This window comes from Hypomesus nipponensis, chromosome 8 (genome assembly GCF_054491055.1).
Source record: "Hypomesus nipponensis isolate SF chromosome 8, ASM5449105v1, whole genome shotgun sequence".
Taxonomy (NCBI): domain Eukaryota; kingdom Metazoa; phylum Chordata; class Actinopteri; order Osmeriformes; family Osmeridae; genus Hypomesus; species Hypomesus nipponensis.
The window spans coordinates 2,716,598-2,739,963 of NC_140368.1; the positions used below are offsets into that span (position 1 = coordinate 2,716,598).

The 23,366-nt window shown below is 46.0% G+C and overlaps 1 protein-coding gene across 1 annotated transcript in view; it reads left to right on the forward strand.

Annotated features, from left to right (window-relative positions):
* The first annotated feature begins 1,031 nt into the window (after window positions 1–1,031).
* The window catches only part of adarb2 (adenosine deaminase RNA specific B2 (inactive)), a 107,380-nt gene continuing 85,045 nt past the window's right edge, over window positions 1,032–23,366 (forward strand). Inside the window, exon 1 of the mRNA XM_084703541.1 lies at window positions 1,032–1,671. Within this exon, the coding sequence (XP_084559667.1) occupies window positions 1,569–1,671 (103 nt within the window). The 5' untranslated portion in view covers window positions 1,032–1,568. The remainder of the gene's footprint in view (window positions 1,672–23,366) is intronic.

Below are 23,366 nucleotides of genomic sequence, written 5' to 3' on the forward strand. Positions count from 1 at the left end.
GATGCTGGTTTCTATGTCTAAGTCTTTGCATTGATTCACTTGTAAATGCAGTGCATCATGCATGTGATATATTAAGTTTACAGTAGGGACCCCTTACACACATGCTAACGGTGCATGTGTATCCGGTGTAACTTCCGTGTTGTGTAATAAATGTGACCCGTAGGCAACTGTTGTAGAGACGTGATATTTATTTCCTGGGTAAGCACACCAACAGAAACACAGTTTGGTGAGTCTCCCGTTTGCTAGCTCCACTCTTAACACTAGCCCGCACATGTAGCAAAACGAAAAAAACATATAAACAATACATCAGAGGGATATTTCACAAAAATAGTTCAGATATATTATACACATATTAATAATCAGTTGTAAGAGGATGGATAATAACATATATGACTATTTTTAAAGGCAACATTTATTAGATTGTTTATCCCACTCAACCACCTACCTCATTCCTAGCATATATCAAACAGGAAAGAAAAAGGCGGGAGAGATGAACAAAACGAGGGGAGACAGGGGGGGCTACCAGAGACCCCCAATACCAGTGTGCTTGTGATTTCAAAATAAAAGATAAAAAAGAAACTAAAATACACGTAACAGAATATCTTCTGCAGTTATTCAAACTGCTTTTCTAACCTGTTACACGTCACAGGTGGGCTGACTATCACAGCACTTTACTGCCATTATTTTAGAGAATCGTTGACATGAGTTAAGAATTTAACACTGTACTTCCCTCAACTTCATCTCGGGTTATACAGAGGTAACTTAATGTAACCTAATCTGAGGTAGAAAGAGTGTGTGTGTGTGTCAGTGTGTGTGTGTGAGAGAGAGAGAGTGAGAGAGAGAAAGAAATATACTAAGGGAAACAGACATAAAGAGAGAGTGGGTGAGAGAGATTTCTTGAAAATCATAATAATAATCCTCTTTCAGAATTCCAATAATCTCTGGCACAAGATGTACAAAGACATGCAGCGGAGAGACCGATAAGAAATGAACCAAAATACATCTTCTTCACACCAGCAGAGAGACCTTTAACTCCTTATTGTGCCCCGGTGGGAACAGACAGGATCTCCGGTGATCCTCTGCCCTGAGTGGGCGCTCCGTCTGTAAGAGCGCAAGGGAAGAACGGGTGTAATGGGGTGCAGGTGGGGCGGCTACTGGTGATGTCACTGCCAGAAGACAGCGGTGGTTGGATCTAATTAAAATTTGCGACAGCAAATAGATAGGCTTCCTGCAGGATTGGATTCAAAGTCGCTGGTGCCCAAATTATCGCAGAGCGAGGCTGATTCTAGACGCTCTATACACTCCGCGCGACGGAGGCGGGTATCAGTGTGAGCCTTCATGCTATGCTGAATACAGTCTCTCTGACGAGGCAGGCTCGCAGGAGTTTCAGAGGTAATTGGGCAGACAGAGCTTTAGCTGCGATACACACTCCCCGGTAAGAGTTTGGGAGGGAATAAAGAGAGTCAGAAATATCCACAACGTCACCGAGGACTGTTTTATATCACGAACTGAGAACAAACAACCGCGCAGCAAATCCAAGTTTCTTCACCGTCAGACGAGCGATTGTGATGGCATCAGTACTTGGAAACAACACCCGTGCTTCGGGAACTCCGAGCAGTCAAGTCAAATGCAAGTTTAAAAGGAGAAGGAGGAGAAGATCGAAGAGAAAAGGTAAACTTTTTATCAGTTAATATTTTTTTAAGAGATGATTTGGAGCACAAAGGTCGCGTGCACCTTGGAGGAGTATCGGAGCGCACTACGTCGAGCTGCATTTAACCTAACCACCCAAACATTTTTGATGTGACGTTTTACGAGATAATCTAATGAAATACAAAGCGTTTGTATTTCATGTATAGACAAAAATAAGCCTATTTGCCTGGTTACGTTCCATCGGACCGGTGACGCATTGTCACCTTGTGCCAGTAAAGTTGAAGTTTGCTTCATTCAGTGTGCATTGCGTGGACAATGCGTGGACATCGTTGTTGCTAAGATGTCGTGGAGGTCACAAGGCTAGCTGTGCAGACCAACCTAGTCTGTAAAATATTTTGGCAAAAAAATTATTCTAAGCGATTATATTTTCTCGAAAAGTCGTTTTAGGTGAACATGAATTTGTTAGAAAGCCCTTAACCGTTGCTCGACGTGTACATTTGTATTGTAATTTTATCGTGCCAATTGCATTTTTTGGAGTCTGATTTCGGTCCTATAAACTGTCTCCAAAGTATTCTACCCTAACGGAACATGCTGTAGTTACGACCCTAACTAGACTACAGATAATGTGATGTTTTCACTAAGTAGCCTAATAACCATACGTGTCTCAGTCAAAAGCAAGGTTGATAGTTCAGGCCTAATGGATATGGACTTCCAAACCCTCAACATTTTGGAGACGGCCTAAAGTGGAACTATATTGAACGGATTCCTTTTGAACACTTGCAGTCTATTCATTGTAGCCTACACTTCATGTGGATATATATTTTGTAATCCATATTGTACATCTAAAGTTGTTAGAATTTGTTTATGGCATTTGTTCACATACATTTTAGCATATATTAGTAAATAGTTAACTTAATTGGTTCAGTTACACACACTATTATTTATCTCAGTTGATGAAGAACAATCTATTTGCATTTGTAGCCTATACTACATGTTAATGTCATTCACCTGAGTCCACTACCCACTCCTGAGAGCAGTGCATGGCAAGGACTGAGAGATCAATTATTCCTAAAGTAGCATTAATTAAATGTTTCTATTAATGCATATGGTTTTTAACAAGTATATGAAGTAACCATATCGCATCTCGCATGATAACGGACGAAGCTATAGGCCGTAGGATGCAATGGCTTTCCTCAGAGGCGAAATAATGAATGTGTCATCGGCTCTAGGTTCAGCGACAACATAGCCTCTGACTGGTTGGTGTCATCCAACCTGCTTGCCTTATCGCTTCCACTGACAGGTACAGGCAGCGACAGGGCCACTGTCTGGACGCGCTGATAAACAAACTTTCATTGATCAGGCTATTTTCCCCCCACACTGCCAGTCACTTTCTGTTGTTATCTGCCATATTTTGAGCCAATATTTAACAGGTTGACAAAATGTCACTCCAGGTGTAGTGTTTTTATACGTGTGTTGGGATTTTTGAGTGGTTCTTTTTATTAAAAGGTAAAAGGTTAGGGTTAGTTTGAAGAAATATAGTACAAAATGTATACATTAACCCTTGAATTAATACTGTTCAAATGAAGTAGGCATATCTGACCAGAATTCTGAAAACGATGTTCCCTTTCCTGAGGTTAGTCCAGTTTGATATACCTAAAGGTAAACTCATGCTGGTATTGTTTAAATGAAAATATGAAGTGTTACAAACCTGAAACAGCATTCCTCATTGGTCTGTCACATATCAGATGAAGAATACATTATATTAATGTTCTTGTTAAATTATTCTTTTTTTATTAAATATAATGTACCTTTCTTATTTGACTAAAAGAGGAGGGAATTCTTTTAACTATTGTGCAATGCAATGCAATGAGCAATGCAATGAGCAATGCACTAGTCATGTTGATGTGGTTTTGAAGTAGGCAACACATTGAGTTTGTCTGTGTTGTGTTTTATTCAGTAAGTATGAGTGAACAGCCAATGCTCTGGGCGTTTTCAGTGTCAAGTCTTAACAGCAATAGAACACTTAGCAAGGTTCTGCAAACAGTTTGCACATCTCATCAAACTGCAGACAATCGAACACAGCTCCATAACATCTGATTTCTAATAGCCCAAGTAATAGAGACAAGGAAGACAATACATCAAATATAGTGCCAAGGTAAATGTATTTACATAATGGAAATGACAGAATTGGTTCCACAACATTAAGCATTGCATATGAGTAACACACAAGGCGTTCCCTCACAGTGTGTTTCTAAATGGCTAATTTATCAGCGCTGCTGATTCAGTTTGATAGCATGGGACATTAGGGGCAGGGGCCGATTGCAAATGAACTATCTCTCAGAACTAGCAAACACGGCTCTATAACGGTCTCTACAACAGTCCCCAATGTTTTCACATTCTGCGGCAACATTAGAGTGCACACAGAACAGAGAGATTGGGTAAAAATGGAGGGAGGGAGATATATATTTTTGCTTTCCGAACATCTGCCATTTGCCATTGTATCTAAAATTGTGGTCAACAAATTAAAACAAAATCCTTAATCTTTGGAAATGAAAGTGCCATTTTTTTTTTTAAGGATCCTGAAAAACAATCGCCTTTTACCCAAGGGTGGTGTAGCCATTGTTAATTACATGAAGCCAGATATGTCAGCAGATTGTTTTAACATTTTTCTCCTCGTTCAGATAATGGAGATGAGATTGTAATTCTCTGTGTGTTATTCTAATACACACTCATCTTCTTGAGAGCCCAAACAATTATGATTATAGTTCTCTTGGCAACAAAGTCCCATTCTGGGATTATGTGGCCATGGCATTTGGGAATTAATCCCTTGCAAATTCTGGAGATTATTTCGAGATGGGCTGTGTATAAAAACCTATGTGTGTATTCACCGAGTGTAAGCAGATGTTTCTCTTGATTTTATTACTTTATTCCTGATTTATTGTTCTTTTCTTGGCATATGACCACATGACAGGAGAGTGCTTCTGATCAAAACCCACGTACACATTAAGATTAGTAGATATAAAAAGTGGTCCGATCATATTATAGAATATTCATTTATTCATAATTTATCTCATTTGACCTGACCGCAACATTTTAGAAACTGTAATGTACTGCACTGTGCTGAATGTGAAAATCATTTGCCATATATTCCAACAGTGCTGCAAAGCATTTATCCTGATTTGTTCTGATAGCTGTGATCGGGTGTTTGTGTCGGCACAAGGGTAGTTTTCTATTTAGGTTTCATTTAGTGCACCTGGCTGAAGCTCACATTATCAACATAACTGTGGTATTCATTTCTACGTTTATTTTCAAATTTTCCAGCCTCTATTCTATAGAAATCCACGTGCCAGTACTCTATCATTAGTGTACGACAACAGTTTCTGAGACATAAGAAATAACTGACATTTTCTCCCTAACTGTTAACACTCATCAGGTCAGGTCTTACAGCTTATCATCATATCCGAAAGCTGTTGGGAATTCAGAACCAGCTGACACCAACTGTCACATTATTTATGTAGCAATTAATGTTTACGTTCTCTCCCCGGGAGGGTGTGTGCTGGAGGTCGGGCTGGGCGTGGAGAAGTGGCTGGGGGGACGCAGGGGCGGCGTGGTCGGGGCAGATGACTGGGTCACTGGCTTTCTGCTCAGCCTCGCCGCGCTGCACCGTGGGGCCTTCACACGGTCATTAGCCAGACAGACGTGACACTCAGCTGAGGAACCGTCGCTGGTGACACGGCGCGGCTGCTAGCTAAACGTTGCTTTTTGGGGGAGGCTGAAGAGGGCCGACGTATTAACGGTACTTTTGATGTAGACAACAGTGTTACGCAGGGTGCAGTCAGCCTTGGATGGGGCGAGGGAACGGGGGGGAGGAGGGATTTGGACCTGTGAGGTGGCAGAGGTGGTTAGCGTTCAGTGGAGATTCTAACCATTACGCCAATGCGTCTGCTCAGCTGAAACCATCTTAACATTGATTGGAGAAGATCGGGGATTTGGGACCACAGCACAGCAGTGCTGTTGTGTGATTTTGGACCCTGTGCTGTGAATGAATAATGAGATGGTTGCTTGATAACCAGTGATTGGTGGATGTCTATGTTGCTAGACAATTCAAAGGTCGCTGATCCTTTGGTTGACCATAATAATAGTGCTACTGTTGTGATACTGTGTTCAAAAATCCACCTTCATAATAAACACGTGTAGGATACCTAATTACAGGTTGTATACAGGAGTATCTTGTATAATTACTATAATGTTACTGAAAGCAGGTATGGAATTTACAGATTATAAATGTTATTTTATATTATAAATGTTATCCTGTGGCACATGTTATAATACAGCAGGAGAAGGTGGTATCTGTGTAAGGAATAGTTACTTTGACCTGTATCACTGCAGTTATTGTGTAGGTGTCAGAAAAGTTAAGAATGTAACCTTTTTATTCTCTGTAAAATGACACTGTGTTTAAGCCTTGTGTGTAGAGAGAGGCTACCCCCAAATGAACCATAGGCAATGAGCAGAGCAGGCTTCGGTAAACAGTAGAACAACCCAATGTCAGTGAAAATATGTGTTGGGGGGGGTGTGTGTGGGGGGGGGGGGGGGGATGGTTGGGATGGATCTGAGTTTAGTTTCACAGAGATGGAAACGCTACTATTTTTGGCTTCCAACAGTTCTGTTGTATTTGTTTGTGTTGATAACCGTATTAAGAACTGTGACAAAACACTGCTGGCATTTATGAGGTTAATGAAGGTCATTGCCGCTGGCAACAACAATGTTTTAGTTGGCGCATGCCTTTTACAATTCACAGGCACATCCTGATTAAGGTTATGCTGGAGTTTTCCTTGGTTCAGGACACACCGTCCTACAGAGAACATTTAGCCGGAGAAGAAAAGGTTATTAAAATTGAATGGTAACTGTTTTCTCTTGAGAACCACAGATAAAATGACCAAGGAAAGAAATAGCACAACTTTGGAAATTAGCATAATTAGTAATTATCTCTTAATAGCCCCTCTTGGCTTTTGAGGCTCTGTGGTTGAATTTTTTGCTCAAAGTTCAGTGAGGAAAAACAAATTTCATGCTGAAATGTCTCAATAACACAGCTGAGCTGTTGAGGTAATCAGCTCACTAAGGTTATGAAGAAAATAAATCAGAAATATTAAAACCAATGGGACAAAGAGGGAACTCTGATTTCAGCTGTTGAGTTCCGAGTTATCATTGCATCCTTTATTTACGCTGTAAATTACGAATAAGTATTTTACCCCCTGCCTCTGCCAAATTATGAAGTATCGCTTGGTATGACAATGCTACACATTAAATCAATAGTCGCTGACAATGAAAATTCAATGTCAAAAATTATAAAATGATTAAACACACAGTTGACAATTTATTTGGATTAGATACTGATAACAATCAGTCATGGACGAAATTGTCGTCTGTCTCCACTAGAACGCTGTGATCGATTCAGGTTCTGGGTTTCCACAACCTGTAAGTCTTGTAGACAACCATCTGATTGGAGAGAGTAGTTCGGCAGCTGTCAGTCTTCATATATACAGAGCAGTACCTTGGTACATCAACGTCATCACTTCCTGTCGGGGAGAATCTATTCCTGGGGAGTGATGTGGTCTTGGGGAGGGATGTGGTCTTGGGGAGCGATGTGGTCTTGGGGAGCAATGTGGTCTTGGGGAGGGATGTAGGCCACATGCCACTATACTTGAGCCCTCATAACAGCCTCTATTAAACTGTAGAAATGGAGGAGGTGTCCCTCAGTGGGTTGACATCAAAATAACGTGCAAAAGTGGGTTAGGTGAGCTGTGATGTCTGGGGCTGTGAAGCGCTAGTGTTGATTATGAAGGAACACAGGAGAGTGTAAAGAATGTGTGCCATGGAAGGTGCTTGTGAAGTTTTGCTTTAGGAATGTTGACGCGCTGAATTGACACATCCACAGTTCAGTTTTCCTCCCCGTCATCAGTTTTGAGCCATATTGTGACTAGCTTGAAATCCGTCCAAAGTTACAAAATAACACCTCATACATTGTGGTGGCAAAACATTTTGACAGTTTGTGATCCTAATTAGGGCTAACTGTGCCATATTCTGAGTCATGATATGGAGTATGGAGAGGGTCCAGATCATTTGATGATTTTGATTTGAGTCAGAGCTAGCCTCCCACAGCTGCCATTGTACAGTTCTTGTTGTTAACACAATTGACTACTGAAACAAGGTGAAAAGGTTAGGTTAACCCTAACCCTATCCTTCCACGTGGATCTCTTTAACAACCAGGAAATGTGATGAATAAGCGGTCCTTTGTATATACATAACTCATAAGCTCCACAAATATTATGCTGATCTCATGAAATATCTGAAAGCCAAATGCCCTGAATTGTGTGTACTGAAAAAAGAGAAGTTAATTTCCCTAATTCATCTTTTCATACCGAAGCCCTCACACATCATGCACACACATCATCATGGCAAACCTACTCCACTACGCTGACATTGCAAAGTTAACAGCGATACGCTGTTTCATTTGGAATAATACCAGGAAATTGGATGAAGCGGCTTACTCTTCCTTCTTCTTCTACTATCGGAGAAGGGGCCTATTTTAGATAAAGTTAATGAAGGACTTTAGCGAGCAATAGGCAAGTCTTATTGCCGCGGGGCCCAGTTACAGCATTTATTTCCATTAACAAGATGGTGCACTTCAGCGGGTCCTCTCGGGGAGGGAGGGAGGGGGGGGGGGGGTACTCTCTGGAGGTCAGAGTGTCTAGTAGCCTTTAAAACCTTTCAATTCACCTGGACATCTCATTCAGATTTAAGGGCTTCTTCAAGAGAGACCTAGAGCCTACTCTTGATGTTGCGTTCAGGGTGGCTACGTGCTCAGATCTCCACACAGCCCGGCACAAACCGACACTAAGGCGTCTTCCCCCAATAGACGTGCCGGGGACCTTGACGACGGTATTGGAACCTTGGATCCTGCTCGCCCCGCAAAATCGTTAAATCGGGTCTTTTTAACGTTTTGCGTGACTGCCAGTTGCACCACTGAATAGCATATTAGCTCCTGTTACGGTTTGTATCACGGCCTAGAACGTAAAACATGATGACACGACGAGTGTTAACAGTGTTTGTGCAGTGTGTGTTTCCCCTAACTCCACAGCTTTTGGAAAGTAATCATCTTTTCATCCTGGCAAAGAGTCATCTTTACCCTCCTCCATTCAGTCATACATAAATGCATATGAGTGTGGTAATTCTGGAGGTGTTAAATGGACAAGCGGAGCACATTAGATCAGAGTGCGCCTGCTGAAGCAGGGTTATGGGAGATTAGGCCATTGATAATGATGAGAAGCTAGGCAGGCATATGAGGTTCTTCACAGCTTCATTATTCCTCTCACACACAGCATTAAATAACAGTTTTCCCACTCGACGCCCTACAGTAAATCCCCTCTCATCCATCGATTCCGGCGTCCTTTAGGGCCCCCTTGCGCACAGCCCAGGCTTATCTGGCAAATCCTTTAAAAGGTGTTTAAAAAAAAATCTTTGCCTGCATTAGCTTTGTCTGATGTGATTTCTATCTAAACTGCCACCTAGCTTTCAGCATCCCAGTGTTCCTTTAAATCATTGTATATAGGACTTTTTATGCATCTTTCCAGCTGTTGCCACGGTTGGACTATGTCATTGGCAAAATATTCATTTTCCCTATCTTCCTAACTGCATTTCCACTTTTGATTTGAACAGCTTGAACTAGACTGGATATGTTTGTATTTGCAATAATGTCCTGCTCCAATTACCCATCCATTGCCTTCGAAAGCTCAGAGTGTATTTGGTTGCTCCGATAAGGCCTGAGTATATATTGAGATTGATTCAGTTGCAACGTTTGCACAGCACAGAGCTTTTGGCAACGGCCAGGATGGCTTTGGCATGAACTGGAAAAATTCTACCCTGCCCGTTTTTTCACCATTTCTTTTACACCCAGACAATCCCACCCAGGCCGCCGTTTGGAGGCTGCGGCGGCTGGTGAAGGTTGAAGGGTAGACTGGACCTGGGGCTACAAGCTGTGCCAAGCTTAAAAGGACACACATACTGATCTCTCTGGGAAGATAGACACACCCACTTACATCGGTTCTTAAATTAGACACAGACTATGTTCAGGTAAAATCTCACATGGTGGTGACGCCGTCCCTTCTTGCAGAGTGTTATGTGGAGTTGAAACACACCCGCAGCACCAAAACCTTTTTTTCAACCGTGTCCACGGAACTCGGCATCGATTCTCCGATAATGTGGAACACTGCAGCCTGACAGATGTCGCACCTCATACTCACTTGTGTGAGTGTGACTAGACAACTGGGCCTGTGGGAGAAGTTTGAACACATTTAATAGGACAGTTAAGTCTTCATACAGTATCAGGACTACTTAGGCTGGTGATTATCACCATGTTGATGGAGTTGTTACTGTCCTGGAGTCATATGAAAAGGGTGCTGATGCAGTAACTCTGGCAGGCTATGACCACGAGGACGATGATGATGATGATGAGGAGGGTGATGATGATGATGATGATGATGGTGATGATAATGATGAGGAGGGTGATGATGATGAGGATGATTATGATGATGATGATGATGGTGATGATAATGATGAGGAGGGTGATGATGATGATGATGATTATGATGATGATGAGGGTGTTGATAATGATGAGGAGGGTGATGATGATTATGATGATGATGAGGGTGATGATAATGATGAGGAGGGTGATGATGAGGAGGGTGATGATAATGATGAGGAGGGTGATGATGATGATGATGATGATGAGGAACATGACAACAATCATATATGTGAAACAGTATGATAATTGACTAATCAGATCTGATCTCCAGGTCAGATAAAGCTATAATGACGTACTCAGTCTGGCTGACAGTACAGCTGGCTGAAACTCTGCAGAACCTCTGAAAGCAGATAGGAAACTTTCAGTTGAATACCACCATTCTCTCTTTTCATTTAAAAAGAAAGGATGGAGTGGTGGCTGGGTTTAATGGTAATGGTCCTGACGATAATGCAGATAATCCTCTCCTCTTCCCGCTGACTGGAGAAAGACTGTCATTGTTCTCTTGTGTTCCTATTAATGTGATGGAGGTTCATTTTAATTTGAATGGACCATCAGCAGGATTAGAGGGAGAGACACTTGCACGCACACACCCGGAAAAAACGCACACACGCCACCGGGATCAAAAGACACACACACACACACGCGATCATGATCTACAGACACGCAAACACGCATGCAGCACAGTCATGATTTGCACACCCATAATACACCGTCATTAACACTCAGCTTCTGGTAGCTGTCGACTGCAGACTCTTATTTAGTGGTTACCTGTTCAGGCAGTTTCCTTCTTTCCTGTCACCGTCACAGGAGCTTATAAAACCGCCATGTTGCAAGACAAAGAAACCTTCAAATAATACAGATGGTGACATGGGGAACACTCTGTTCATCTGTGGGCCTGGAGGTGCTATTAGGTGAGGGACTATCAAAGATGCCAGACTGCAGGAAAATAGGCTTTAAATATCGCAAATCACACTGAGTTCCTTTTACTGTAATATAACCACAGGGTGAAGTGGGTTTGGAAAATATGGCTTGTGTACTCCTCTGAGATACAACTGTGGATTTTCAACGTTTGAAAAGAAGTTTTCTTTTCATGCTTTGCACTTTCTTGAAATGACTCAACTTTGAATTTTCATTTCCATCAATCCTCATCCATCTTACTTGATCTATGTCAAGTGTACTTGACCTGAGAAGCTACAATTTTGAATCTCTTACCGTTTGCTGCTATGGAATCTGCTGTGGACCGGTATTTCTTCCTATGGTTTGAAAAACCTTCTGTGTCGAAGGGTGGTATGGATATTCTCTCTCTTTCTCTTTCTTATTTTCTTTCCATGTTTGTGTATCAGTGAGAGACTGTGAGAGAGAGAGGGAGGGGGAGAAGGGGGGAGGGGAGGGAGGGGGAGAGAGAGAGGAGGAGAGAGGGGGGGAGAGAGGGAGGGAGGGGGAGAGAGAGAGGAGGAGAGGGGGGAGGGGGAGAGAGAGAGGAGGAGAGGGGGGGAGAGGGAGGGGGAGAGAGAGAGGGGGAGAGAGAGGGGGAGAGAGAGAGAGAGAGAGAGAAGGGGGTGTTATTGTGTGTCTGACCCCAGGGTGAGCCAAACATGAGAAGAGGAAGCAGGATTATAATCAGGTTCATCTCAACCAGGCTGAGAGATCTGCTGGTGCCACAAGAGGTCATGGTTTATCATGAGGTCATGGTTTATCATGAGGTCATGGTTTATCATGAGGTCATGGTTTATCGTCCTCCAGAGGCTCACTATTCACACTCAGGCTGATTTATATTCTTCTCCGTATGTGTTTGTCTAAACAGTCAGCCTCTTGCTTGGGTGTGTATGAAGAACATTCACAGACTGATGGAAATGGAGAGTCTCCAAATCAAAGGTGCAAAATAACACCTGATTTCACAATAACTTCTCAACCTGGATTTAAACTGTCACTGCAACGTCAATTAATCTCCCATAGGAAACCATTTCTGTAAAGAGCTTTGTCAAGACTCTGCCCCTGCAGTTTGAGTAGGAGTAATATTATGAAAGCAGTCAGGGGCCATATGGATTGGCCTATTATTAAAAGAGGAAAATGCAATATCATTAGCCTGGACTTCAGAGCCAGGGAGCTTTCAGTGAATGAATGGATTTATTGTCTCCCATTTCTACTCATTAGAGCCCTGTAATGAAGACTCTGGTTCACTTCCAGAAAGAATTTCCCTCTTTGATTGAAGACATTCTGTGGTCGTAAGCACCTTGTGTGTTGTCTCCTAACCCGTCTGTTCTGATCCCTCCTTTCCCCCTCGTCTCGCTTCTCTATTGGACTGGAGAAGATGGCGCCTTGATCCGTTATTGGCCAGATAAAATGCCCTTGGCGACTCAGTGAGATGCCCATTATCGTTTACTAAGCAGGTGCAGCCTGAAATGCATTGGTCCTTGATCACAATGCAGATCTGTGGCACGCACAGCAATCCATTTTTCAATTTGGTCTCCAGCCTGAGATAAATTAACAGATGTCGATTGAATTTCCTCCTCCAACAGTCACAAGGCTTGTTTACACCTGACAGCCAAGACTTTATGGCTGAGTGGTTGTCTGACGCTTACACACGTTATAATTAGCCATATTTTAATTAGATTGACAATCGTCTGGAGATTTGCTAAGCTAAGCTAATTTGACATGTCTTATTTGTTCTTTTCTCTTTGTCAACCTCCGCTTGAGTGATTTTCTTTCGGATGGTAGGAAAGTGTTTCAGTGAAATCAATGCAGAGCAATGACCTGGGCCAGGGAATATCCAACACTAATAAAGACAGCTGTAAACAAGCACATACAAACATGAAGTATTGCGTCTGGTACCCAATACATCATGCTGTTTCCAATCCTACGACCCCCTACCCCTATCCAAGTTTGTTTTTGTCGCCTCTCCGATTGTATCAACAAACACCTAAAGATGATCTTGTTGCATGTCACCCCTTTTAGTTTCTCATATGGTCTTTGACCAGATCTCAATGTCCCCCCCAGCATCCTTACAGGGTCCCATTCACCAGCTGCTTATTCAGCTATAAATACACCAAATATAAAATTAGTCTAGCCTGGCACCATCACACTCTAATGAAGGGGAGTCAAGTGGTGCTCGGCAGCTATGCCCTCACATGCATGCTGTCACTAGCAATTTAATTGAACTTCCCAAAATGCGACCCGTTGTTTTAAATGCCTCCACCGCCTCCCTCCCTCCCTCCCTCCCTCCCTCCCTCCCTCCCTCCCTCCCTCCCTCCCTCCCTCCCTCCCTCCCTCCCTCCCTCCCTCCCTCCCTCCCTCCCTCCCTCCCTCCCTCCCTCCCTCCCTCCCTCCCTCCCTCCCTCCCTCCCTCCCTCCCTCCCTCCCTCCCTCCCTCCCTCCCTCCCTCCCTCCTCACTGTCGTTATGCACTAATATGCCATCGTTGTTGTCATCGCTGTCGTTGGGGATAATGATGCCGTTATGTTCTTTCCCTAACCTCATGGGCTCATGTTGCTTCTCTCGCGGCAGTGAAGGAGCCACGGGTGGAGGGGTGGGGGGGGGGGAAGGGAGAGAGGCCCTGGGGGAGCAGAGGGAGGACTGGGGAGGAGGAGTAGGGTGAGGAGGGCAGGGGCTGGGCGTGAGGGTGGTGTGTGAGGCGGGTACATAAGGAGGGACATGGCCGGGTATGGGTCTGTGGGGAGGCGGAGGAAAGTGGAACAGGGTTGGGCCACCATCTGTGACGGAGGTAGGATTAGATGATAGATGGGAAGTGGTTCTTGGGCTGGGCAGGATGTTTCGGTAGGTCTGTGTGTGTGTGCTGTGGGTAGGTATAGACTTGTGACAAAGGTGTCCTTAACCCAGAAGTCACTGCGGGTCCAGTCCCAGCAATCCCCTCAGGAGAGACCTGCACATTCTCCGGCCTGAAGGCAGGTGTGGAGAAGGCATTGATGCAACAGCCGAAGGGGGGGGAGTAGGGGACGACTACAGAAAGAGGGGTTAAGCACCACAGTGATGGGCTGTCCCAGTTTAGAGAACGACAGAATGATGGATGAAGAGAGGAGAGGAATAGAGATGGAGGAGGGTGGGGGCGGGGGGGGGGGCAGGTGGCGATGGCAGGTGACAGCATGCCACGCTGGAGCTACATTACGTTTATTGAGCGTGGGAGTCCAGAAGGTCAAGGCGCTGGTTTTTGGAAGTCGTTTTCATGTGCTGTTGGCTCCGTGGTGTGGCTGCCCATAGCACTCTCTGAAGTGCACCAGAATACCTGCGGACCTGAATGGAGGATGTGTTTATGAAAGACAAACAGCACAGAGAGGCGAGGGAGTAACACAGTCGTCTGAAGAGGAGCTCTGCAGCTCTCAAGGCCCGCTGAGTGCAATTACACAGAACAATGAAGACTGTACGCCGACAGGAGACGATGCTAAACATGGCGGGTATTTGACAGGGGAGGCAGGGTGACAGACCGTCAGAGAGGGAGAGAAAGAGAGAGAGCAAGTGAGAGAGAGAGAGAGAGAGAGGCGGGAGAGGAACGGAACGAGAAGAGGAGAGGTGAGGCTCTATTAGTCCCTTTGTTCTTCTCTGTCGGCACGCTAGTCAGCGTTGCAGGCGGGAGGCAAAGGATGATGGGATTAAGTTTGGCTCGTTTGAGGCCAATTGCCGGTTTCGGAGCGCCGGAGGAGAGAGGGAGGGGATGTAGGAGAGCTGCGAGTGTCAGTGATTATTAGAGGGTTGCGAGGCTAGGGGAGGGCACAGGGAGAACAGGCTAAAGCGTGGATGTGCCATCTCTCAGCTTGAGCGTGACAAGTGCAGCCTGAGAGCTGCCGGGTGGGCTGGCGAGGAGGGCGCTGCCTCAGAATGAGGCAGTTTCTACTTCTGTTGCTTTGTTGCTGAGGCACTGCTGATGTACGAGAGATGGTTTGAGGGCCAGGGCCACGTTCAGGAGAACCTTCCCTGACCCTAACCCATGTCTGGGCTTTAGCTCAGTGGTCTATGCTAAGTTTTCGTTGGGGAACAATCAGGTTTGAGCCCTGGCTTGTGAACAAGGTTGTATTTTTTGTGTAGGACCCAAAATACTGTGTATGAAGATCACCTTACCGATAGGGTTCTGACAAAGAAACACATTAATGCTGTTATTTATATTTGATCAAGTTAACAAGCCTTTTAGAGAGGGTTATTTTGTCCCTTTATATAATCACTAAGGCAAAGTCAGAAGCATATGTCGCATCTTTAATTCAGCACCATGGTTTGGAAGTTGTGTAGCATGTCATGCGCTAGCAGCTCAAAACAGAATTCCCCCGACCCTGACAGAGAAATCAGACGTAAAATGGAGCATCAGAGCAAGGAACCCACCAAACGGAACAGATGTTCGCAGGAATGTTGACTTTTTGTCGGGCCCCTTATCTCTGACGCTGTCATCCGCCCGTAAGTTGAGTGACGGAACTGGAGAAAAGAGAAGACAAGCATACATCACAGACACGGAAGGAGAGAAAGAAAGAGAGAGGTTGTGTTGGTAGGGCTAAGTGGTAGAGGAGTTGGCAGGGTTGTGGATGGCAGAAAGTAGGACAGCCACACAGCTGTAGCCACGTCAGGGGACACCCCCCCCCACCCCTCCCCAGATTGGTGTCCCTGTATTTCATTGTCAGAGAGAGAGAGAGAGAGAGAGAGAGAGAGAGAGAGAGAGAGAGAGAGAGAGAGAGAGAGAGAGAGAGAGAGAGAGAGAGAGAGAGAGAGAGAGAGAGAGAGAGAGAGAGAGAGAGAGAGAGAGAGAGAGAGACCTATATTTCTCCTGTGCCTGATGGTGGGACAGAGCAGGCCAGGGACAGGAGGACGACAGGGACTGTGTGTTTGTCATTGAGGGCAGGTAAACATCAGCCTTCCCATTGAAGCGCTTCGCCGCGACGAACGGAGGCCGAGCGGAGGCTGTCTCAGAGGTTCAATTGCACGCTGACCTGCTGCCTGTGGTCTGTCAATCAACACATGGGAAAAAGGAAAACTCCATTTCCCACGATCCCCTGCTGAAGATGCGAGGGACCTGATCTGTGTGATCAGCCTGACTGCTCTCAGTCTGTCTCCGCCCCGCGTCGAACAGACCGCCCCAGCTGAAGCATCAAAGACGTCCAGGGAGAATTTATCACCACACATTATGAAAGCCCTATAGGGTAATAGGGTGATAAATTCAAGTGTTGGTTTTTAGAGGCGTGCATCTGCCGGGTTATGTTTGAGGACAGCCTGCCATATAGAGGTAGATAACGTCTGCTGCTTCTGTTGCACATGAAATGGTCCCCTTTTCCTAGCGCCCAACATTTCCCACAAGATGATAAACGATCCTCTCCCTGTGCGAGCCGGTATATCGCAGCCTTCGCCGGGAAGAGGAGGGCCGGCGTTTCTGAATGCAGGAGACGGAGGCAGCTGTGTCCTGGACGCACACGGAGCGCAGAGCCTCCTTGGTATCGGTGTGTCCGGTGAGTGGTAGTGTGTGTGTGTGTGTGGCTCCGGCAGTGCTGCCTCTGAGAGGAGCTCTGTGGCGGGGCGAAGCTGCAGCGGGAGGCTGAGTGATGGCAGGTCTGAATCACATCGACGATATGCCTGGATATATGGGACGGCTGAGGTGATGACAGATAAACTGGACCCGGGAGAAAAAGAGAGAGGGAGGAGAGAGAGAGAGTGAGAGAGGGTAAGTGAGGACTGAGCCACTGTAGATCTCATTCTGGCGTATTTCATTCTAAATTATCGCCCTCCTCAAGAGTCCGGGCCCCAGGCAGTGAAGAGCAGGAGCAGCCCCTCACAACGGAGATAAAACATCCCTGTGTGGAGGAACCGTACGAAAAAAAAGAGGCAGAGTTGAGAAAACAGATACAAAAGAAGAGGTTCCCCCCCCCCCCTTCCAACCCACCCCCCTCCACTTCAAAGTGTTTGGTAAACAGCATGGGAACGAAGCCGTAATTCCGAACGCAGCTTTATTTTGCAGCGGCGTTTATTTAAGCCCGGAACAGGCCCTGATGGAGTCATCAGCCTCCACTCATTGCCTAATGGTTTAATTGGGTCCATCTGGAGGAGGCAAGGAGGGGGGGGGGGGGGGTTTGTCTTACTCTCCAGTTGCAGGGACACTCATTAGTCTTCTCACGCCCAGTGTCTGGTGGTGTGCCCCATGCCAGGGAAAACGCAGTGCAGGATTCTGGCTGAGGGCCCACATTCCCACCAACCTTCCCTGGCTAACACTTTTGATTTCGGTTGACATGATGCATGCTGTGGCGTGTTGCTGGGGGGAGGGTTAGGGGATGGGAGTCGTCGTCACCTGTGGAAAATTACCTTCATCTGGTGACTGAAATAGACTTTTAGTAAGAGATGAGGGTTTTTTTAATTCGAGAGTGTTTGTCACAATTCTTTTATATTTTTTTTTATTATTGAGTTGTGGTCAAACGTTGCAACATAGACAGAAGCATCATTGACACTCTTCAAAGACACTTAGCCACAGTACAGTATGGTCATGTTTCTTTAGTAGTTAGTGTACAGTAGCTATTGTTACAGGGGGACTGAGCCCTATTCCCCTGCCTGTAGTTTGACATTGAGTTACTTAATGAGGAATTGGGTCAGAAATGAGTGTCAGTATCTAGAGTCTTTTTGTGTGTGTGTGTGTGTGTGTGAGAGAGAGAGAGACAGAGACAAAGAGAATCTGTGCGAGTATCCAAATGCTTATGTGTTTAGTGTGCACTCTCACAGAAGTCAGACAATGCTAGAATTTCCTATTTGTGTGCAATGTATATATTTTGCCAGTGCATCTACATGCACTAATGCAAAAACTGAACATACGCTAAGTGTGTGCTAAATAGATTTTGTCATAAATTGTGGCCAGACAAACATGACCCACTTTTCCCCACCAACCAGACGATTGCTACGCCACTCATTTTACAGACAGACAGAGATAATTTTTCAGGTGCGTTTACATAAGCATACAGGGATCATTTTGTCTGAAAGCTAGAGAATGATGTCTGAGGGTTTTCTTTTCAGTTCATTCATCCATAACCCAACATAAACCATTTCACCAGCTGGTCTTTTGGGTCAAAACAGCAATCTAACAAAATGGGTCATTTCATGTGCCATTTTTGTGTTGTGCGTTATCATACCAGCCATAAAATAAAATACAAAGATGTATCTCTTTGATTTGATTGCTTCTCGATTCAGTATGTGACTAGTAGACATAGTGGTGAGACTGAGGTGTCTGCCACCTCAACTCACACGCCATAGTGTGTCATGGCCCATTGTTATAGTGACAGACGAACAGTATGTTCTTTTATGGTGTTGACACAGATAGGTAATGGCACTATACTAGGGTGAGCAGATTTGAGTTTGTGAAAAAGAGGACACTTCGTCGCGGCGGGGGTGGTGGTGGTAGCAGTGTTGCCAGATTGGAAATGGTATCTTACCAAAGCCTCAAGATGATCGTACTTGGAGGATAATTATCGTGCATCTGGCAACACTGAGAAGGAGGTCGACCAATAACGGTTCTCTCTACAGTCAGAGCTCACGCAAGAATGTGGCACGTAAGGGAGATACCCTTTCCAAAACTAGTAAGGGCGTAATAACTAGTTTGTGAAAGACCCAGAGAAACACAAATACCCAACGGGGCAAAATCCCGGCCTATTTTGGACGCATTTTTTAGGTATTGAAAAGAGGACGGGTTAAAGAAGACGTCTGGTCACCATAAGTTTACCCTGAATCCAACTGCCTTTTTTTTGTCTCAAATCGAAGAGTGAACGCGTTTCTCATTCGTTCGTTTCTTTGCAGCAACACTCATTCTCCTCAGACCTCGACTCACGAGAGCGCTGACAGCGCACCGGCAGTATCTCACTGTAGCCCAGCAGTTTTTTTTTTTGTCAGTGTACACAAATAATGAAGGTAGCTAGTGTGTAGCCCGAGAGGACCCGTTTCGCTAACGCTCGAGAATAAGTCGTCCGGACTCTTTCGTCAGCTGCTTTCACCTGTATTGCAGGCAGCCTTCTACCCGTCACGATCAAAGCTCCAACACACCTCTGAACTCAGGCATACCTTTGAAAACACACTTCCGTTCGCCCTCACTTCGTAGACAGCTGACATGTTTTTTTTGTTTCGTTTTTTGAGGAAAAAACTCAATTGTAAAGTGTTGCCAAAAATATTTGTATTTGGCTGTCCCTCAGAAAGGAAGAGGGCTGTTTCCTTGTCTGCAGTGTCAATCATGGGGGTAGTAAACAGGGGGGAAAAAAGACATTTACATTTTCTACCACAGGACAAACTGCCTGCCAAACTGGAAGTCTGCTGGTTCGTCTCAGTGACCCGAGGAAAGGTATTCGGAGAATGATAAGGGAGTAAGAGAACGGAAGGGAAAGAGTGAGGGTAGATGAGGGAGGCCGGGAAGATGGCAGCCATGGGGAATGGTATCAGCCTCAATTATAACAGGCAGCCAAGCGGCTCTGCACGGGAGGAGATGAGCTGAGGCATGGCCCCAGCGGAGACGCTGCCACTGATAGCTGATAATCCCTGGGTGTCCGGACACAGATGGAGCTGTAGAGGAGTCAGGTGTGTGAGTGTGTGTGTGTGTGTGTGTCTGTGTGAGTGTGGGGGGGAGGGGGGTGGGGGGTGGGGTTGAAGCTCTCCTTCCACCTTAAGAACTGTCAACCACTCCTGTGTTTTATACCAAGAAAACAAGACGTGAAGATTAAAATGGCGTCCGACACGTGATTGTGACGATCAGCTGGTGTCGCGGTCACCATGGTGTCAGCTAGCCTCACGGTGAACGGGGACAGAGGGAGCCTTGTTGTGGAACGTGCTCAGGTCACATCAGGAGGCGTGGAGCTCAGACTAGCTTAGGTTAAGACCGAGATCTCTGTTGCACATCTCGCTTTCCTCAGTTTCCTCACGCGACAGGTCGGAATGGATGGGTCAGGGTTGCCATGGTCACCACGGATTAGTATATATCAATAAAGAATAGATACTTTCATCAGGGCACACATACTGCCTCCCCCCCCCCCTTGTCTACAGTATGTTTCCCCTGCGTGGCTAGCAGTGGCAGGGACTGGGGGCCCAGTGTAAACACTCTGTCCTCAGGTCTTCCTCTGTGTGTGCAGTCCCAGGGCTGAGAGCCATCAGCACACAGATGCGCCCTGATTAGAGCCCAGCACAGCAATGACAGAACTGCATTAGGGTGATGTATGTGTTGTTAGCCAGAAAGCAGCTAATTCCAAATTTAACACCTGATTCGTGCAACGTAGTCACACCTGAGTGCATGCCAAGATTTACTACCCTTGTCAGAGCATTGATGGGTTTTATAAGTAATTTTTCAGAGTTTCAGATTAATTCTTTTGCCGTGTGATAATGAATTATGTTTCTGGGTCAGGATTCGGCTTAAAAGCTAAATTACAGTCATTTGTGGTAGACTGTGCTGGCGCCCGTGTGTTACTGGGAAAGCCTTCCCCAGTGAGGTTAGGTAGGAACCACAGTATGATGGGAACATTTATCTTCATTCCAGAGATCCAGAGGAGGGCGAGCCTTAATTTCCGACTGCAGCGTTGACATGAAAGCAGTGTTCTCCACAGTAGGCTTTCACTAATGACATTTCCCATTGAACTCCCTTTTTTTTGAATGAATGAACGAACAAATTCAAAACAGATTTTCCACTAGTCTCTGCTTTACCCGTTGAGCACATTGCACTGCTTATTGTTCTATGACGTGATCATGTAAAATATGTTCGTTAGAAATGTGTGATTTGAGTGGAGTCTAAGGATTACAAGTGTTCACATTACACCCCCCCCCCCCCACACACACACACACACCTCAGGCTGGAGCTGACAACAGGTTGTGGTGTTCTTGAACAGGTGTGTTGCTTTGGTCCATATGCCTGTTGTTTTCACAGGACTGTTATGTGTCCTGATTCTAAATGAATCAGGTGTGGGAGTGTCAATGTAGCAGCGCGTGTGTGTAATGGTGAATAATGGGTCTCTAATTTCTTAGTGACTTGACTCTCATGTGAACAGTCATGCGCTCGCGTGTGTGCGTGTGCAGTCAGCGGTAATTCTCCTGGTCAGCTGGGTCCTGTGTAATCATGGCTGTGTTACCCTTCTGCCTGCCTGCTCATCACAGCGCAAGGATACTTGCCTCTGACATTGACCCCTCCCTCCCTCCCTCCCTCCCTCCCTCCCTCCCTCCCTCCCTCCCTCCCTCCCTCCCTCCCTCCCTCCCTCCCTCCCTCCCTCCCTCCCTCCCTCCCTGACTCCCTCCCTCCCTCCCTGACTCCCTCCCTCCCTGACTCCCTCCCTCCCTGACTCCCTCCCTCCCTCCCTCCCTCCCTCCCTCCCTCCCTCCCTCCCTCCCTCCCTCCCTCCCTCCCTCCCTCCCTCCCTCCCTCCCTGACTCCCTCCCTCCCTCCCTGACTCCCTCCCTCCCTGACTCCCTCCCTCCCTGACTCCCTCCCTCCCTCCCTCCCTCCCTCCCTCCCTCCCTCCCTCCCTCCCTCCCTCCCTCCCTCCCTCCCTCCCTCCCTCCCTGACTCCCTCCCTCCCTGACTCCCTCCCTCCCTGACTCCCTCCCTCCCTGACTAGTCTCCTGCAGGGTGTCTCTGTAGGCCGCGGTCGACCTGCTCTGTATGTTTGAATTAAATCAGGCGGCGCAGCGTCAGGTTGCTCTCAGCCCACACACACACCTGTCTCACCCCACACACACACCTGTCTCACCCCACACACACACCTGTCTCACCCCACACACTCACCTGTCTCACCACACACACACACCTGTCTCACCACACACACACACCTGTCTCACCACACACACTCACCTGTCTCACCACACACACACTCACCTGTCTCACCACACACACACTCACCTGTCTCACCACACACACACACACCTGTCTCACCACACACACACACCTGTCTCACCACACACACTCACCTGTCTCACCACACACTCACCTGTCTCACCACACACACACACCTGTCTCACCACACACACTCACCTGTCTCACCAGACACGCTATCCTTGCCATGAAAGAAACTGATAATGTGTGTGTGTGTGCGCAGCTTTCTGCTCCTGTCAGCTAGGTTGATTCGCTTCCCCTGAGGTAGTGTGTGTGGAACAAATGTGTGAGTGTGTGCGGGCACGAGTGTGCTCCGAGCCTGTGTGTGTGTGTGGGAAGGTCTCTTCCTTGCCCCTCCATGTCTGTGAGGATCTGCCTGAGGACTGGAGTCATGCTCCATTAATTAAGCAGCAACCTGCTGACTTTCAAGTGGCGCTGGCAAAATTAACCCCGCGTCGCCACGTCGCAGAAAGCCTTTGTTATTTCAGACTTGATTACGGCTCTTATTGCCGGAATTAAATGAGCCTTAGATGGCACCTCTCTGCTGGAGGTCTGTTTGGTTCCTCAAATGGCTCGGTAAAAAAAAAGAAGAAAAAAAAAAGAAATCCTATCAGATTTAAAAAATGTAATCATAACAAAGTGGCTGTTAAATTGTATTTTCAGCTATCTGGAGTAGAGCTGATTGGATGAGCAATTGATATGAAATAAACAGCCGGGTTGTGATTGTGTGTAAACCATGTATAGGCCAATCTGGTGATATACTGTAGTGTGGGCAATAAAACAGTGTAGATATTGTATTAGCATGTATGAATATATAACTAGAAATAGCTCTTATGGATTATGGATGATTAATCATATTATTAATAATATAATTAATAGTATTTGGCTGTGAGAATGTTCTGGATGCGGAATCTTCTTACTGTATGGTTTTAGGAGAGTTCATGTTTTTCTTTTTCAGCTTCAACATTTCTTGCCTAAAAATCTCCAGATGTCACCCTGCATTGTAGCAGACATCCACACCTCCCTCTGGTACACTTACTGGATGTCAGACCTGATCTCTCAGCCCACAGGACCGGCGTGGGGAGCACAGACCACCAGCTCCACACACCCAGTCTCACCCTCCCCTCTGCCCACAAATAGCTGCACCAAAGCCTGACAACAACTTCCAGCTTTTAGCCTCCTCTGCAGCTGCACTGGAGATAAAGAGGAAAAAGAAACCATGCTCAGGGGGGGGGGGGGAGAAATGCAAAATTGTTGCAAAAAAAAGTGCTTGTGTCAGAATATCCTGGTGGGTTTTTCCCGCTGCCAGAGCTGTAGGTGGGTGACGCGGCTCGGA